General features: G+C 38.0%; 1 protein-coding gene across 1 annotated transcript; it reads right to left on the reverse strand.

The window, feature by feature from the left end:
- Positions 1-402: 402 nt before the first annotated feature.
- Positions 403-10,530, reverse strand: LOC138890246 (uncharacterized). Its single transcript, XM_070173615.1, has 2 exons — positions 10,167-10,530; positions 403-509 (listed from the first exon to the last, which is right to left on the reverse strand). The coding sequence occupies exons 1-2, from the start codon at positions 10,528-10,530 to the stop codon at positions 403-405; spliced, it is 471 nt and encodes a 156-aa protein (XP_070029716.1).
- Positions 10,531-19,024: the final 8,494 nt, after the last annotated feature.

Below are 19,024 nucleotides of genomic sequence, written 5' to 3' on the forward strand. Positions count from 1 at the left end.
AGGAAAATCATAAGTCTTCTTTACTTTACTTAAATTTCATGTCCAGTCAAACTAAGACATATATAAAATGAAAGAGATGAAGTAGTATGACTTGAACTTAACTAATTTCTCTAATAGACCGCGCTAAATTCTACTTTAAAATTATTTTATTTTCTTCTCTTTTGCAGTATATTTCAGATAAGGAAAAAGGTGATTTTATCTTTTGTCCTTGTGGCCAAAATTGCCTACTAAGGAGTCGTCTGGTTTGAAGACAAGTTATGTCGGGATTAGTTATGATGAGATTAGTTATACTGGAATTTAGTTATGTTGGGATTAGTTATCTTGCTATTATTTTTTATTGATTGTTTGGTATGTTGTATTAATCCTGGGATTATAAATTTAACTACTTTATCCTGGAATTACTTATCCTAGGATTACCATTCCACTTTCTGGCAGGTATAAGTTGTTAAGATCGAAGTAATCAGGTGTAATGAGGAAGCTAGTAAAGCAAATCTTGAACAACGATAAATCTGAAAGTAAAAGAGAAATCAAAAGAGACACAAATAATTAACGTGGTTTGATTAATTGACATGCGTCCACGCGTAGAGATGAGCAATCCGCTGTGACGACCCGGTCTGTCGTCTCATGAGTTACCACTCTGTTTTCCCCATTTCTGTTTCTTATTGCTTTGTCTATCGGTTCTATATGTGATCGGGTCGGTTGGCTCGGGTTCGGAAAAGGTTTGGTAAGGTTTGAGACACTTAGTCTCTTTTGAGGAAACTTAAGTTGGAAAAGTCAACCGGATGTTGACTTATGTGTTATAGGGCTCAGATGTGAGTTCCGATGGTTCGGATAGCTTCGGGAGGTGATTTGGGACTTAGGAACGTGATCGTATTGTGTTTCAGAGGTCCGGAGTAGATTTAGGCTTGAATTAGCGAAAATGGATTTTTGGCGATTTCCGGTTGATAGGTGAGATTTTGATATAGGTGTCGGAATGGAATTCTGAGAGTTTCAGTAGTTCTGTTATGTCATTTGGGATGTGTGTCCAAAATTTCAGGTCATTCGGACGTAGTTTGGTATACTTTTTGATCAAAGGTGTAATTCGAAAGATTTTAGAAACTTAAGCTTGAATCCGATGTGTTTTGGTTGATTCGATATTATTTGGGGTATTTTGATGATTGGTACGAGTTTGAATAAGATTATGGGATATGTTTGTGCTTTTGGTTGAGGTCCCGGGGGCCTCGGGATATTTTCGGATGGTTGGAATTTTAGGAAGCTGCAGAATTTTTCTGCTTCTGTTGTTTCCGCACCTGCGGATTGGGAACCGCAGGTGAGACGCCGCAAATGCGGAAGATGGGTCGCAGAAGCGGAAGGGCCTAGGAAAGGTAGGAACCACAGAAGCGGTCAAGGAGCCGCACCTGCGATGCCGCATGTGCAGATTATGCATCGTAGATGCGGAGTTGGGCAGTTTAAGTGAAAACCGCAGAAGCGGTTTAAGGACCGCAAATGCGGTACCACAGAAGTGGTAGAGGGGGCCGCAAATGGGAAATCCCTGGGCCAGAAAGTATAAATTATTTCCTTCGCGATTTTTGAGCTATTCTACCATTTCTAAGACGGCTTGAGAGCTGTTTGGACGATTTTGAAGAAGGATTTCAAGGGAATTTCATTGAGGTAAGGATTTTGGACCTAAAACTCGTTTCTATGGTATTATTTCACGGATTAGGCTTGTAATTAATGGAATTTAAGGATCAAAAGTTTGGGGAAAATTAGGGCTTGGTATTGGAGACCTAGACTTGAGGATTTGAGGGACCATTTGGGTCGGATTTTGGTACTTTGATATGTATGAACTCGTGGGAAGATGAGGAATCTATTGATGTGAATTTTATCGAATTCCGAGACGTGTGCCCGGGGGTCGGGTTTTGGTAATTTCGCGATTTTTGTTGTAAATTGATTATTTTTGCTTGGGCTTCGTTCCCTTAGCATATTTTGATGTCGTGATTCTGATTTGGATAGATTCGACGCGAGTGGAGGCCGATTCGAGGGGCAAAGGCATCACGGGCTAGAATTTGGCCGGATTGAGGTGAGTAATGATTGTAAATGATGTCCTGAGGGTATGAAACCCCGGATTGTACACCGTTGTGCTATATTGAGATGACGCACACACTAGATGACGAGCGTGAGGTCGTGCACTATTGGTGATTGTGACTTAGTCCATCCCGAATGATTGTTTTTACCGCATATTTGACTGAAAACTATTTGCTATCATCATGTTTTGGGTTGAATGTCATATTTGGGTTTCGTGCCAACTATTTGAACCCTTAGGAAATTTTTATTGATATTTCCTCACTATTTGACTTTATACTTGAACTCAATCATGCTATATTCTATTGTTTTCATAACTCAGCCATGTTTACTCTGTTTTAACACTTAAATGATATTTTTAAATAATATTCTGGGCTGAGCATCGTGTTTTACTATTGCCCGTGGCTTGTAAGATTCTGACTGAGTAAGGCCGAGAGCCTATGTTGTGAGGAAACACTGATTATGATTATGAGGCTGAGGGCCTGAGATTTGTACGCCACAAGGTGGCTTGTTGATATAAGGCAGAGAGCCTAGTGATGATGCCACGAGATGGCTTGATATTGCGCTTGGGCCATAAGGGGTCCCTCTGGGAGTCTGCACACCCCTAGTGAGCGCGGGTACCCATTGTGATATGAGATATAGCCCGAGGGGCTGGTATTGTTCTAAGATATTGCCCGATGGACGAATTTGTTAATATTATGCCCGAGGGGAGAACCTTTATGTGTTTATCTTTCTTATTACCTGTCATTTTCCTGCTTAATTGTCGAAAAGGCATTTCATGAAGTTTAACTGAACTTAAATGATTTTTACATATCTTTACTAATTCATTGTGTATTGGCTTTTACTGCTTCATTGTAGCCTGTAATGTGCCTTACGTGATTTCTTGCTTTCAGTCGTGATTTATGATTATTACTCACTGAGTTAGAGTACTCACTTTATTCCCTGTACCCCGTGTGCAAATTTAGGCGTTGCTGATCCTGCTAGCGAGAGTTGAGAGCTCCCGGCAGACTTCGGAGTTCACAAGGTAGCTGCTTGGCGTCCGCAATCCTATTTTTCTCCCCCTTTATCTCATTTCTTCTTCTTTCTCAGTTATTTTGTAATAACTTGGTAGACATTTCAGACTTGTAGTGTATCGATAGACGCTCATAACTAGCGACACCCCGGTATCGGGCTATGTTGGGTTTATTGTCCGCAAACTGTATTATTAACTGCTCACTTTTGGATTATTTATGTCGTTTTAGACTTAGTTCTTACTGTTTAATTGCTTAAAAAACTGAAATGGAAAGTGTCGGCTGACCTTGTCTTCACGAGAGGTGCCATCATGACCGGTCCAGATTTAGGGTCGTGACATCCACTATATCAAAGAGAGTACAAAATATCGAGAGAACAATCTCACAAAGAGGCACACACAAGTGATAACATAACACTTGTCTCACAAATTCTCCCTCTAAATAAGACTCTTAAACCCCTTAAGGACTATGTTATGGATGCTACTAAATGAGAAGAAAGGATCCATAAATTATAAAAATTCAAAACTTTTTCCTCCAAAAAAAAGGACTAGCCAAATATGGAAGAATTATATTTTCTTTTCGTGAAAGGTAAAATCAATTATGGTAAATGTATTGCCATAGGAAAATCAAATATGGTAAGAAAACAGGACAAACACCTAACAATTTTCCACCTTAGCCTGAATTTTCTAACAAAATAAACTTGATCCACCATCTTCACATAACATTTAACATGTCGTATCTCCAAATCTCCACCACAAAGTTTGTCTCAACGTGATAAGCACACAAGTCAAATTTCTCAGACGAAAATCATGATAACCGTCGAACAGGTTACGACTAGAACTAAACATACCTAAACGAACCTGTCTTGAACCTTGCTCTGATACTACTTGTTAAGATCAAAATAATTAGGTGTCATGTGGAAGCTAGTAAAGCAAACCTTGAACGATGATAAATCAGATAACAAAAGAGATATAAATATTTAACGTGGTTCGGTTAATTAACCTACGTCCATATATAGGCGGAGATGAGCAATCCACTATATAAAAGAGAGTACAAAATATCGAGAGAATAACCTGACAAAGAGGCACACACAAGTGACAGATAACACTTGTCTCACAAATTTTTCCCCTAAATAAGGCTCTCAAACCTCTTAAGGACTACATTGTGGATGCTACTAAATGAGAAGAAAGGATCCTCAATTATATAAGTCCAAAACTTTTTTTCTAAGAAAAAGGACTAGCCAAACATGGAAGAGTTATATTTTTCTTTTCCTAATAGGTAAAATCAATTATGGTAAATGGATCATCCTTCCTTCAAGAGAGGGAAAAAACAAATATAGTAAGAAAATCAGGACAAACACCTAACACAAATTATCACGATACTATTTTTAATCTTGGGATAACTTATTCCGAGATTAGTAACCAAACAAGGGATAAGACAATACTAAATTTTTATTCCATGATTATTTTTGCTTATTCATCGTACAAGCTATAGTAACCAAGTATAGCGGGATGAGAGTCCGCGAACTGAAAGCTCGAGGGGAAAAGAAAAAATTTAAACGAAAAAGGGCCAAAACTGTCCCACAAGTATCAGAATTGGTACAAAAATGACCTATGTCCACCAATTTGAATAAAAATGCCCCTACCGTTATTTTTTTGGCTCAACATTACCCTTATTACTAATAGATTGGCTCAACATTACCCTTATTACTAATAGAATTAATATCCACTTGTCACCGTTCCATTGGCCTAACTTGAACTTCAACCAAAATATAATTAAACTCACATGTAATCAATCCGAATATTGACCCGCTTCAATTTTAAAATACAACTCTCTCTCTCTCTCTCTCTCTCTCTCTCTCTCTCTCTACCTTCTTCTCCTCGTTGCTACTTGGGCACAAGTGCATCCACCGAAAATAGCAATAAATACAGCAGTCCATCTTACTGCTGTATTGGGGCAACAACCCATAGATAGATAGAGAGAGAGAGTTATGTTTTAAAATTGGGGTAGGTCAATATCCGTGCGGGTTACAATTGTGTTTAATTATAATTTGGCTTAGGGTTTAAGTTAGGCTAATGAGACGGTGACACGTGGATATTAATTTTAAAAAAAATTCCAGAATTTTCTATTAGTAACAAGGGTAATGTTGAGCCAAAAAATAACAGTAGGGATATTTTTATTTAAATAGGTGGACGAATGGCATTTTTGTACCAATTCTCTACTTCAGGGACAGTTCTAGCCATTTTCCATATAATACTTTTTCATGAAAAATATTTATTAAAATTAATATTAATAAAATATATATCTCTGCCCCTGTACTGTTCAAAGAGAATTATTGCACTTTATTTGCTCCGCCGATATTGCTGTCAAAGTGAAAAAAGTTGATCTTCCCAATTTCATTCAAATCTAGATAATAGTTGGTTGAAGTTAAAAAGACAGAGTAATTAAAAGTTGGACATTAAACTTTAGTTTTATTTGGATAATACAAAAAGTTTGAAAGTTTGTAAATTTGTGATTTTAATTGAAATACTCCTCAAACTTTTTGCGTAAAATGATTGTTTAAGCAGCGTTCCAAAAAAAAAAAAAAAAAGGAAGATTATCCAAACCAGCTTTTAAAATTTTAACTCCGCTTTTGGATGTTGAAAACAAAAAACTCAGGTTATACCTCTCTCTAGCTTGATGTTTCATCACATTGACTGCTCCCTCGGTTAATCTCTCAAGTATAGTTATTAGTTATTACTCCCTCCGTTTGTTGTCGACTATTGACTTTGCAGGAAAAATAAATGACCAGATCGAGGGAGTAATACTTTTCAAACATAGCTTTAAAATATTATATAATAATAAGTCTCTATCTATTTGGGATCAGTAGTCTGAACTAGACACGAACTCAAGATTCTCCTTGTGAATTTGAATTATTTGAGGATGCAACTGAGACGATTCAATATTCTGAGAATCAAGCTACTAGCTTGGAATTAAGTTTTTCTTATTGAGTAATTGTTCAAAAAATCTGAGTCTTTGGTCAAAGCTAAAAAGAAATTTGGGTTACTGATAATCAGGAGACGAAAATAAAATGTTTTTGAGAATGATGGTAAAGCAATAAATAGTTTTGGATTTCAGTAAGATCTCAATAGTATTTCGTGTCTCTACAGATGTTGAGTCATTCTCCTTTTATAGTTGATTCTAGGAGAAGATGTAATGTCTTTGTCTTAATGAGGCAATTATGATCAATAAATGGCATTAAAAGAAACGTTACACAATCATTTCTATTTAATTCAAATATTCTAACGTATTTGATATTTAATGTTGTATTTAGACTCTTTTACGTCATCATATTCGTATCTTCAACTTCTTCCGGAAAACAAAAATTAGAAAACTAAGTAAAGAATTATAAAAATATTAAAACAAAAGACTTGTAATGAAATATTCTAGTTGTTCGAGAGATGGTTGTTCATTTTCTTGAATTGCTAAATTCTCATAAATTTTACGAACAAGTCCCTTTGCACCTCTTAGTTAAAGATGAGTTAAGTAGAGTAGAAATTAAATAAACTTCTGGAATAGGGAAAAAATACTTTTTAAATTTTGAAATCATTTCATTAATGGCCGGTGCATAAGTTGGATTTGTTTTATACTTACCAAATACAACAGAAAATTCCACAAATATACCATAATATTTGTATAACAGTAGGATAGTATATACCAAAAAATTATTTTGTAGCATAATAAAAAAAATTCTAAAAATTTAGTAAGCTCTTTGATCTCATCCCAATCAGAATCAACAATTTAATCAGCGGGGATACCATTATGCATATTAAATACCTTTTGGATAGGCACCCGATAATTATAAGCAACTTTAAGCATTTCATAAGTAGAATTCCACCTAGTACAAACATCTTTTGGAACTTTTCTAAGTGGAAGGTTAGCACTAGAACAATGTTGAGCAAATTCACGAATTCTACTTTGTTTATGAGTACGAAAAATATAGCCACAAGCATGTTGTATTTTACTACAAGCATCAGAAAATAAATTAAGCCACAGACATCCATCATTTTTGCTAAGTTATCTTGATCTCTATCTTTGTTATAGGGGCGTATAACATGACCAGAAGCATGGTCAAGTTGTTGTTGAATTTGATTAGAACCAGATCCACTAGGAGTGCTGGTACTGATGATAGGATCTATAATTTTTCCGATTTCTATGTTAAGCCCATCCATAAAGATTTGTGATCCCTTCTTAAGTGTCTAGTTAAGCCCCCTGTCCTACCACTTATTGTGTGTGCAAATTGTTGCTTACATTTTTCACACATAGCAAGATGATTGACTTTATCATGTTTAAAAAAATTTCATACAAGTGATGTTTTGGTACGTTCAACCTTAGGCTTACACCTTACTTGTCACGACCCGGATTTTCCACCCTCGGGAGTTGTGATGGCGCATACTAATACGAGCTAGGCAAGCCAATTATTTGCACAATTTACCTTTTTACCCATTCTATATTCATTAACAATTTCGAAATAATAACATCTAGACAGCGAAATTTAACATAAGCGGAAGAAAAAAAAGTAATAAGCTATCAGAACATGAATCCAATACAACTGTTTGAATCTCGGCTACACAGAACTGGTGTCACAGTTTCACAGACGGTCTAAGAATACTACAAATAAAGTTCTAAAAGAAATAAATACAACACTGTCTCTGGAAATACATGAAAGAAACAGTAATAGTAGATGGAAGGAGACGCCAAGGCCTGCGGACGCCTGCAGGGCTACCTCGGGTCGCCTGATGAACAAGAATCAGCAATCCCACCGCGGTCCGAAGTCTACAACACTGGGGTCTGCATAAAAGAGTGTAGGGTGTAGTATCAGCACAACCGACCCTATGTGCGGGTAAGTGCCTAGCCTAACCTCGGCGAAGTAGTGACGAGGCTAGGACCAGACTACCAAATAAACCTGTGCAGTATATAATGTACATCGAAAAATAAAACAGAAATGAACAAGGAAGGATGGGAGGGGATACATGCTACGGGGGTATACCAATATTAATAGTAAATCAAGAGTAACAGTCTAAGGGTAGCTTAGAATTCACAGCAAAAGAAAAGAAACAGATATCCAAGCTAAACACACTTGTATCAATAATTATTCCGGCGTGCAACCCGATCCCAATATATAACAACACTGTTGCAGCGTGCAACCCGATCTATATCATTTATCATTGTTACGGCGTGCAACCCGATCCACATATATCATTGTTGCGGCGTGCAACCCGATCCATAATATTTATCATTGTTGTGGCGTGCAACCCGATCCACATATATCATTATTGCGGCGTGCAACACGATCCACATATAATATTATTGCAGCGTGCAACCCGATCCACATATAATATTTACAATTATAACGAGAGTCCCAACAAGGGATCAATAAGGTCTACACTATCCCGGCAAGGGATCCAACAGCATAAGTAATTACGTCCCGGCAATGGAGAAACAACTATAACCAAACTTGTTACAACATCAAACTACCTTAGCTATAATCAAACTTGTTACAACATCTAACTATCTTAGCTATAACCAAACTTGTTACAACATCTAACTACCTCAGCTATAATCAAACTTGTTACAACATCTAACTACCTCAGCTATAACAAAACTTGTTCCACGAGAATAACCATAATCCTTACCCAACGCAAAGAATCATCAACCTAAGCATCCGTAATATCAACTAAGAACACAATACAAGGGAACCACAACTCAACAATAGCCCGGCAAGGGGGCAACATAATGATCTCTTCTCTTTCTCACCTTTACTTTACAATTCACTTCACAACTCGAGCCAATGCTCTAGAGGTTTAATTATCACTTATACTTTCACAATTCATTATACAACTTGAGCCAACGCTCCTCAATGTTCATAGGCCACAATTCTTTCCACAATCTTTACACAACAATAGAAACCTTCACCAAGGCATGAATAACACAATGAAGTCATGAAAATTACAATATAAGACCCACGGTCATGCTCGACACCAACGTATAGATACTTGTCACCATGCCTATAAAAATTGTAGGTCTCAGATGTGGGAATTGTGAACAGGGGTTCGCAATTGTGAACCCCTACCTCTGCTGGCTTGGAAATTGCAAAGGGAAGCTCGCATTTGCGAACTCTTAGGAAATCTGGATTTTTCGCATTTGCGAAAGGGACCCTCGCATTTGTGAGGTCGGAATTGCGGAGCACAACTCGCATTTGCGAGATAATGCAGGCCTGGGCTGGTTCGCATTTGTGACCAAGCCCTCGCATTTGCGAGCCAGGTTTCGCACTGCAGACCTGATCACACCAGCAAAAATCCTGCAATTTTTCTAAGTTCAAAATGCACCCTGTGGCCTATCCAAAACTCACCCGAGCCCTCGGGATTCCAAAACCAAATATACACACAACCTCAAAAACATCCTACGGACTTATTCGTGTACTCAAATCACCAAAATAACATCATGAACATCGAATTAAACCTCAAGATCAATGAAATTTTCTCAAAACTTCTTTAAACATCAAATTTGCATTTAAGGTCCGAATCACGTCAAACGGATTTCGTTTCTCACCAAACTTCACAGAATTATCTTCAATCACATATAAGACCTGTACCGGGCACCGGAACCAAAATACGGGCCCGATACCAACATGTTCTAATCAAGATTCATTTCCAAATCCTTTAAACAATTTCAGAAAATAATTTTCTTTAAAAATTCATTTCTCGGGCTTGGGACTTCGGAATTCAATTCCGGGCATACGCCTAAGTCCCATATTTTCCTACAGACCCTCCGGGACCGTCAAATTACGGGTCCGGGTCCATTACCCAAAATATTGATCGAGGTCAAATTAATTCATTTTATAGTCAAAATTTATTATTTTTCACAGATTTTCACATTTAGACTTTCCGGCTACGTGCCCGGACTATGCGCGCAAATCGAGGTGATGCTAAAAGAGGGTTTTAAAGTCTCGGAACATAGAATTCCTATTAAAAACAAGTGATGACCTCTTGGGTCATCACATTCTCCACCTTTAAAACAACCATTAGTCCTCGAACGGACAGAAGAAGGAAGTACCTGAGTCGGGGAAAAGATGGGGACAACGGCCCCGCATATCAAACTCGGACTCCCAGGTCGATGCCTTAGGAGGCTGACCTCTCCACTGAACACGAACATAAGGAAAACTCTTCGATCTCAACTGACGAACCTGCCGGTCTAGAATAGCTACCGGCTCATCCTCATAATACAAGTCATTGTCCAACCGGACAGTGCTGAAATCTAACACGTGAGATGGATCACCATGATACTTCCGAAGCATAGACACATGAAACACTATATGCACGGCTGTTAAGCTCTGCGGCAATGCAAGTCTATAAGCCACCTCTCCCACTCGATCAAGAATCTCAAACGGGCGAATGAACCTAGGGCAAAGCTTGCTCATCTTTCCAAATCTCATCACGCCCTTCATAGGCGACACTCGAAGCAATACCCGCTCACCGACCATGAATGCCAAATCACGAACCTTGCGGTCGGTATAACTCTTTTGCCTGGACTGAGTTGTACGAAGCCAATCCTGAATGATCCTGACCTTGTCCAAGGCCTCCTGAACCAGATCCATACCCAATAACCGAGCCTCTTCCAGCTCAAACCATCCAACCAAAGACAGACACCACCTACCATATAAAGCCTCATACGGAGCCATCTGAATACTCGACTGGTATCTGTTGTTGTAGGCAAACTCTGCTAAAGGCAAAAACTGATCCCACGAGCCTTCAAAGTCAATGACACAAGCTCGGAGCATATCCTCCAAAATCTGAATAGTCCGCTCAGACTGCCCATCCGTTGAGGATGAAACGCTGTGCTCAACTCAACCCGTGTGCCCAATCCTAGCTGAACTGCTCTCCAGAAATGGGAGGTAAACTGCGTACCTCGATCCGAAATGATAGACTTGGGCACACCATGAAGACGAATAACCTCCCGGATATAGATCTCAGTTAACCTCTCAAAAGAATAAGAGACTGCCACAGGAATGAAATGCGCTGACTTGGTCAGCCTATCAACAATAACCCACACTGCATCGAACTTCCTCTGAGTCTATGGGAGACCAATAACAAAGTCCATAGTGATACGCTCCCACTTCCACCCAGGAATCTCAATCTTCTAAAATGAACCACCGGGCCTTTGATGCTCGTACTTAACCTGCTGACAATTCAAACACCGAGCCACATATGCAACGATATCCTTCTTCATTCTCTGCCACCAATAATGTTGTCGCAAATCTTGATACATCTTCGGTGAGCCCGGATGAATAGAGTACGGGGAGATCTGGGCCTCCTCTAAAATCAACTCTCGGATCCCATCCATATTAGGCACACAAACTCGACCCTGCAATCTCAAAACTCCATCATCACCTAAGGTAACCTGCTTGGCACCTCCGTGCTGCACCGTGTCTCTAAGGACACATAAATGGGGATCATCATATTGTCGATCACGGATACGCTCCAATAAAGAAGAACGAGCGACTGTGCAAGCTAACACCTGACTGGGCTCAAAAACATCCAACCTCACGAACTAATTGGCCAAGGCCTAAACATCCAACCTCACAAACTGATTGGCCAAGGCCTAAACATCCAAAGCAAGTGGTCTCTCACCGACCGGAATATAAGCAAGACTACCCATACTGACTGACTTCCTACTCAAAGCATCGGCCACCACATTGGATTTTCCTGGATGATATAAGATGGTGATATCATAGTCTTTCAACAACTCCAACCACATCCTCTGCCTCAAATTCAACTCCTTTTGCTTGAACAAGTACTACAGACTCTTGTGATCCGTGAACACCTCACATGCCACACCATATAGATAGTGCCTCCAAATCTTCAACGCGTGAACAATGGCTGCCAACTCCAAATCATGAACCGGATAGTTCTTCTCATGAATCTTCAACTGCCACGAAGCTATAACACCCCGTAAAAATTCGGCTTAGGTATGAATGAGTTAAAAGAGTTGTAAGGATATATTTTAATCATTTGAAGTCCCATCAAATTAATTATGGATGAAAATAGTTATTTCAAAATCAAGATGGAAAGTGAGGTGCATAAGATTTGACAAAATCGACTAAGTTTACAGAAGGTTCGTATTCCATCAGGTTTTAGTGAAAATGTGTAAGGAACTTGGGAAAACTAAAAGTGTGAAAGTTGTAGGCCTTTGAAATATCTTTCCAACGATATATTGTGGAGTCCAAACGGAGCTCTGTGCAAAATGTTATGCCTGTTTTACAGAGAGGTGTGCAACCACCGTGGTCCTGCCGCGTTTTACCGCGGCCGCGGTGGCGAGGCAGTGTCTCAGTGATTTAACGCGGTCGGGACCATGGTCATGCCAACCGGGATGCGGTGGACGACTTGGGAGGTCATTGTTTTAGCCTTATTTCGTCCCCTACAGCCCCAAAACATAAATATTTGTCCTAGAAAGGAAAACTCTCAAAAACCTAACTCCTTAAAGGTCCCTCCACCACCCAAGGTAAGTTCTAATGGTGATTCTATGTTTATTTCAATTCTCCAACATCTTATTAATATGGGTAAACCCTCCATATCATTAGATATTCGATTGGGACATCATTGTTGAAAGAAGAAACCCTAGAACTCGAATTCAAGGAGATTGAACGTCAAAAAGGTAATATCTTCCCCCTCTAATTGATTCTATCATTGAATTAATGATTATAGACTCTAGTTCATGAGATATGAGTTGACGGGTTTGATAGAAAAACATGAACGGTGATAGGTTTGGGTTGTTGATTGGTTATTATTGGTTATGGGTGTTGATTACGTTATGGGTGATAAAGAATGATGTTGATTATAACCATTTGAGACTTTAGAATTTATCTAGAAGCAAGAGAATGGGTTATTAGGTGTAGAGACACCATTAATAAGGGCTATAAAGCTTTATGCCACCAATTGTTTGATAAAATGCCTAAGTGACCAAAACATGAGTATTATTACTAATATGGAATCCCTTTGACTTGTATTTATATAGATTGAAGTTGAAAGGGTTGGCGAACGCTCAAGAACAGGAAGTTAAGGTATGTGAGGATAACTCTCTATGTTTGGGAATGTTAATGATTCTCCCTACATTACGTTTCTTTTACGACGTATCAATTGCCTCAGAAATATAGTTAAGCCTAGTTCCTTGAATAGTTGTAGAACTTCTATTCTCTGGCTTCGTAACTCGTTCATGACTTTCATTTTGAACGTTGTGAGCTCAATTCGTATTCAATATAGACTTGGGCTTGATGTCCCTAAGTCTCAGTATAACTTACTCAGCATGTCATAAACAATTGAAGTTTCAGTGTTCATAACCAGTTCAAGAATACATGTCTCATTCTAGTCCTATTCAGTATTCCAGTATTATGTAACTCAGTATGATTCGGTACTCCAGTATAATGTAACCCAGTGTGATCCAGTATTCCAGTATCATATAACTCAGCGTGATTCAGTATTTCACTATTATATATTGTAGTATGATTCTTAGTTCCTGATTTTAAATCCCTGAATGTTGAACACCTATATTTGGGCCTTAGGCCGCAGCTAATGCTTTATGCATCTTTGGGCCTAAGGTCGCAGTTTATGCTTTATGCATCTTTGAGCCTGAGGCCGCAGTTTATGCTTTATGCATCTTTGGGCCTGAGGCCGCAGTTTATGCTTTATGCATTTTGGACTTGAGGTCGCAGTTATGTATACGTATACTTGGGCCCGATGCCGCAGTTTGTGCACATATATATATATATTGGGTCTGAGTCCGCAGTTTAATATTCAGATAAATAGGTTGTTCATCATTCAGAAAAGGGAGTATTCATATCCTTACTTCCTTTCAATTCAATTATTAGTTGTCGTTCAGTTATCAGCTATCATATCAGTTACCAATTATCAGTTTAGTTATCAGTTATCATTTCAGTTTCAGTTTGAATAGTTATCATTTCAGTTATCAATTATAAATTCTCAGTTATCAGCTTAGTTTCAGTTTCAGCATTTATAATTCTTTCTTTCAGTTGCTTTACATACCAGTACAATTCAAATGTACTGACGTCCCTTTTGCCCGGGGCCTGCATCTCACAATGCAGGCAATGAATTACAGGTTGATGATTCCAAGCGCTAGGATTCTCGTACCAGCTATTTGGTGATTCCAGTTCTTTCGGGGAATTATCATTACCTTACAGTCTTCAGTATTTTGTTTAGACAGTCAGTGTTTTCAGTACTTCATTAGAGGCTTCATAGACTAGAGTAACAGTTAGACAAAGTCTTAGACTTTTCATATTAATCTATGTTGGCTACAAATATGTTTCAGAATTGTAGTAGTATTTATGCACTTTGATTTATATTGTCACACCTCCTTTTTTCGCCCGCGCCGCCCGCAAAGGGGCACGGAAGGGAGTTTTTCCAATTAAAGGACAATCGAAATGGGATTTATTTATTTAATTCAGAGTCGCCACTTGGGAGATTTATGGTGTCCCAAGTCACCGGTCGAATCCCGAATCGAGGAAAAGATTGACTCTGTTTAACAGTCCGCGAACCAGAAATCCGGATAAGGAATTCTGTTAACCTGGGAGAAGGTGTTAGGCATTCCCGAGTTCCGTGGTTCTAGCACGGTCGCTCAACTGTTATATTCGGCTTATTTATCTGATTTTTAATAATTAAGAACTTATATGCAAATTTTAACTTTGAACCGCTTTTATCAATTTTATTATCATTGTTATTATTTTACGGAGAATTGCAACGTTGTGAAAACGTATCTCGAACTACGTAGTCAATGTACCCATGGTTATCGCCACATTTCGACTCCGTTGAGATTTGGATTTAGGTCACATAAATGCACACCCGAATTTAGGAAGGTAAGATTAATTAAGGCGCGTCCTAAAGAGACTATCGTATCGTTATTTTGGGAAGAGGCCATGAAAATTCACTAGACGGCCAACTCCAAAGTCTATCCGGTTATTGAATCCTTTTATTGAGGGCCCCGCAATTTGTGATTTACTGTGGCGAAGCACGTCTCCTTTATTTTAAGGATATCCTAAAGTGACTACATTTCTATTTAAATTAGTCTCTAAAATAAAAAAAATCATAATTAATTACGAGCTTAAGAAAAATAAGAAAACGTAACATACTAATTGCTAGATTAAGACAAATATTAATGGAAAGGAATTTTACTAAAAAAAAAAAAGAAAAAATTCAAAATTGTAAATAAACTACGAAATTCGACAACTAATATTCAAAAGAAATCAATTATAGCTAGATTAAAGCTCGCATTGTTATATAAAAAAAACTATTGGGATTAAATATTCACAACCATTTAAAACTAGAATTAACCATAATTACTAAAGCTTATTAGAAAGTTTATGAAACTTAAACGTTGACTCATCTTGCTCAAACTCGCACCTAATGGAGTAATGTTCTTAGCCTTGCTAAGTTGAATCACACATTAAAAGCATCAAGCCTGTTGATTCTACGACATTATTGGCTTATTATATTTGCCTAATATTTGCGGATCTTCGTTACTAACAAGATTCAAAGATAAAAAAAAAAACCTCAATTGCTTCTATTCCAATATTTGCAAATTCAAATCTAGATTTTACTAACCTCCCACCCCCCCAAATTAAATCGATTTCCCACATTGACTATTTACCAATTTGATTTGAATGCGGTTTCAAACTAAAAATTTAACAAAGCCGAAACTAATACTTAAGGTGTTCATACCGACACTCATCCAATAGTTCCGCAATTTAACGCTTCACATTATACATACTTCTACCATTCATATAACATGAAACACATAATTAATATCTAACTAAAAAATACGAATATTCTATAATTAGAAGCATAAATCTTCTGGCCATTTCATTTCAGCTTCAATGCATATGTCGAAATGATTCAGAGTAGCGTACATGGTATTTGAATACAAGGAAAGGAAGAATAGGATCAGTAGCAGTAGGAACAAGGCAGCAACAACAAACAACCAGTAGCAGTAATGCAATAGTCCAGAAACAGAGTTTGAAAACCGGTGGAGCAGTAACCCAAAAAACCAACCAGACTTAGGAAAAACCAAGCGAAGACCCAGAAATCCCAATAACTCTCAAAGGCAGGACATAATGAACCCAAGAAAAAAAAACAGAAGAGGCAATGGGATAATTCTGATTTTTTGTTCTTTAAGACTCGAAGTAGAACACTTTCAAACTACTGACTCTCTATGATTTCTGAAAAAATCAGTCCTCTTCTCTCAATCCTCAACTCTCAAGATTAAAAGTCTGTTTTTATCTCCTCTTTAGTTCTGAAATTTCTATCTCCAAATTTCGTCCCCCTTTAAGTGTCAAATGAGTCCTTTTTTATATCCAAAGCAAGACTCCTCCCTTTCTTTTTACCTCTTTCCTTTTTACTTTTTTTTTAAACTATTATTACTACCCTTTTACCTCTTTTACTTTTCAGCCCAATATTCTTCTACTATGTGTACCTTTTAACTTTTATTATTTCCTATACTATTTCTGATTTTTAATTAAGTAAAAGCAGTCAACACAGACCCCACAGTTCCCTCCCCCCTTTTCAGTGGTCAAAAAAGACCTCATTATTAATCCTCCTCCTTTTTACTTTACATCATTATGTCTTGTTCCCCACTACCACTTAAATAAATATATTAGATTCCCACTACCATATGCCTTGTTCTCCACTACAATATTTTACTATTACTAGAGCTTAGTGGACGGAGCACTTAAATTAAATAAATCTGCAATTGGTTAATTCCCGTATTACCCCTAAAACTATTGTTACTGCCCTGATTCAAAAAAATCTGTTCAAACTTCAAAAATTATCTAAGAACTAAAATCATATTACCAGCTATAACCAATTCACCTAATCAATTAACAAAATATAGCAGCTATAACCAATTCTTAATCAAATTAAATCAACAAATTCAAACTAAATGATGAACAACAAAGAAACAACTGGAATTATTTTGACTGAACAATATTTTTTTAACAACAAACCTACTTTCAGATTCAACAACAATAACAAACAAGTATATTCAAATCATTGAACTCAAATTCAAATGAACTTCAAATTAAATCTAACAACATTACAACCAACAACTTCTATATTAAACTAAACAAGAACATAAAACAACTGAACAAATAATCAAAAATGATAAACAACGAACAAGGAAAGAATCAAACATATACGCTGATTTCGGATCCGAGAATATCAAGCAAAATACGGACAGAAATGAAACTTAACCCAACTAACCGGAAATGAACAACGACGAACTCGAACGGCAATGGAAAAACTCGAACCAAGACTGTCAAACCTAACGGATCTCGACTTAACAGGAACGTTACACCAAATGGAACGATAAACTTGAAAGTCAGTCGACAAACTCAAACGAACTCTCCTCGAGCTTTAAACGAACTCCATTGGTGAAACAAACTTCCGTCACCATTTTCCGGTGGTGATGGAGTTCAGTCGACGAAGAAAAAGAAAGGGACAGTAGCAACGCTGCTTGTCAATGAACAGGTGGAGCTGGCTGGACGTAGCAGACAAAGCAGTAGAAGGTGCAGCAGCCATATAAGCTCGACGAGGGCAGCAGCAATGGTTGACGCAGCAGCGATGGTTGCTCGTCAATGGCGGACGGGGAGGGTCATTGGTGGTTGAAGCTGGGGTGGTGACGACAAGAGGGCAGCCATGGTCGAAGCTGGACGAAGCAGCAGCAGCAACAGCCATAGCGACTGTGTGTGTGTGTGTGTGTTCGTCGCTGCTGTTATAGCAGCTGGTTTTTCCAGCGTGGCTGGGGGTCGTTTGGACATAAGGTTGAGGAAGAAGAAACAGGAGCAGCGATGGGAAGATGAAGACAGCAAGGGTGGTCGTTTGGGACGTGAGGGTAAGGAAGAAGAAAGGGGGAGCCATAGTCGAAGCTGGACGAAGCAGCAGCAGCCATGGGAGGGGAGCTTGGGGTGCTAGGGCTTGGAGAGGATGAAGAAGAGGGGGGCGGGTAGTTTTTTAGGTTTAGGGTTTTGTTTTGTGAAATGAAAGATAGGGAGATAGGGGTGTTGGGTCTTTGGGGTTATGGATTGGGTCGACCCGGGTCGAAATAGACCGGATCGTAGGGGAAGGTTGGGTATCTTTGGGCCTGTGGTTTAAAATTGAAGAAAAGGCCCAATCCGGTCTTCTTCTATTTTTGTTCTTTCTATTATTCAATTTCCTAATTAATAAAGTTAAAAGTGCTAAGGTTAAATTATAAAACTCAAAATTATCTAAAAAAAAAACTAATTAACTCTTAACAACAATTATCGCACATTTAAATAACAATTAACGATAAAATCACACAATTTGGACGTTAAATGCTAAAAATGCAACGTACGTTATTTTTTATGATTTTTTTATTAACAAACTTAATTAAATATTAAATGCAAACACGACATATTTTTATATTTTTATTAATTTAAACAAATAAACATGCACATACAAAAATATAAATAATTATCCAAAAGTGCCACGAAAAATTTAAAAATTGCACACAAAGGAAAATTGTTTTATTTGAATTTTTTGGGAGTAATTCTCATATAGGGCAAAAATCACGTGCTTACAGCTGTCCCTCTTTGTCCGAAAACACGAAGAGTTTTCGTGCAAAGATAAAGTAAGCGATTTTTGCCTATCCGAGTACTCCGTGTGAAGCATTTTTTTTTTTTTGGAAAAAGATTTAACCGAACCTTTGCTTCAAAGGTTTCCTACATATCCCTGACTAGAAGGGAATAAAGTTAATGTAGTTCGGGAAGTTTTGGTAGCTGGGACTACCATGGGACTGCAATGTTACTGCTGTTGCATGCTGTTATTACTGCTTGCCGACCTCCTTATTACACCATGCTGAAAGAAAAGAAGAAGCTAGATTAGACCATAGTC

The sequence above is a fragment of the Nicotiana sylvestris genome, chromosome 4 (genome assembly GCF_000393655.2).
Source record: "Nicotiana sylvestris chromosome 4, ASM39365v2, whole genome shotgun sequence".
NCBI lineage: Eukaryota > Viridiplantae > Streptophyta > Magnoliopsida > Solanales > Solanaceae > Nicotiana > Nicotiana sylvestris.

Coding starts and splice junctions, on each gene's coding strand:
- LOC138890246 (XM_070173615.1), bottom strand. CDS start 10,530: ATGAGCAAGCTTTGCCCTAGGTTCATTCGCCCGTTTGAGATTCTTGAT. Junction 510..10,166: donor CCATCTTTTCCCCGACTCAG/GTACTTCCTTCT, acceptor TTTTACTTTCAG/ATTTATCGTTGTTCAAGATT.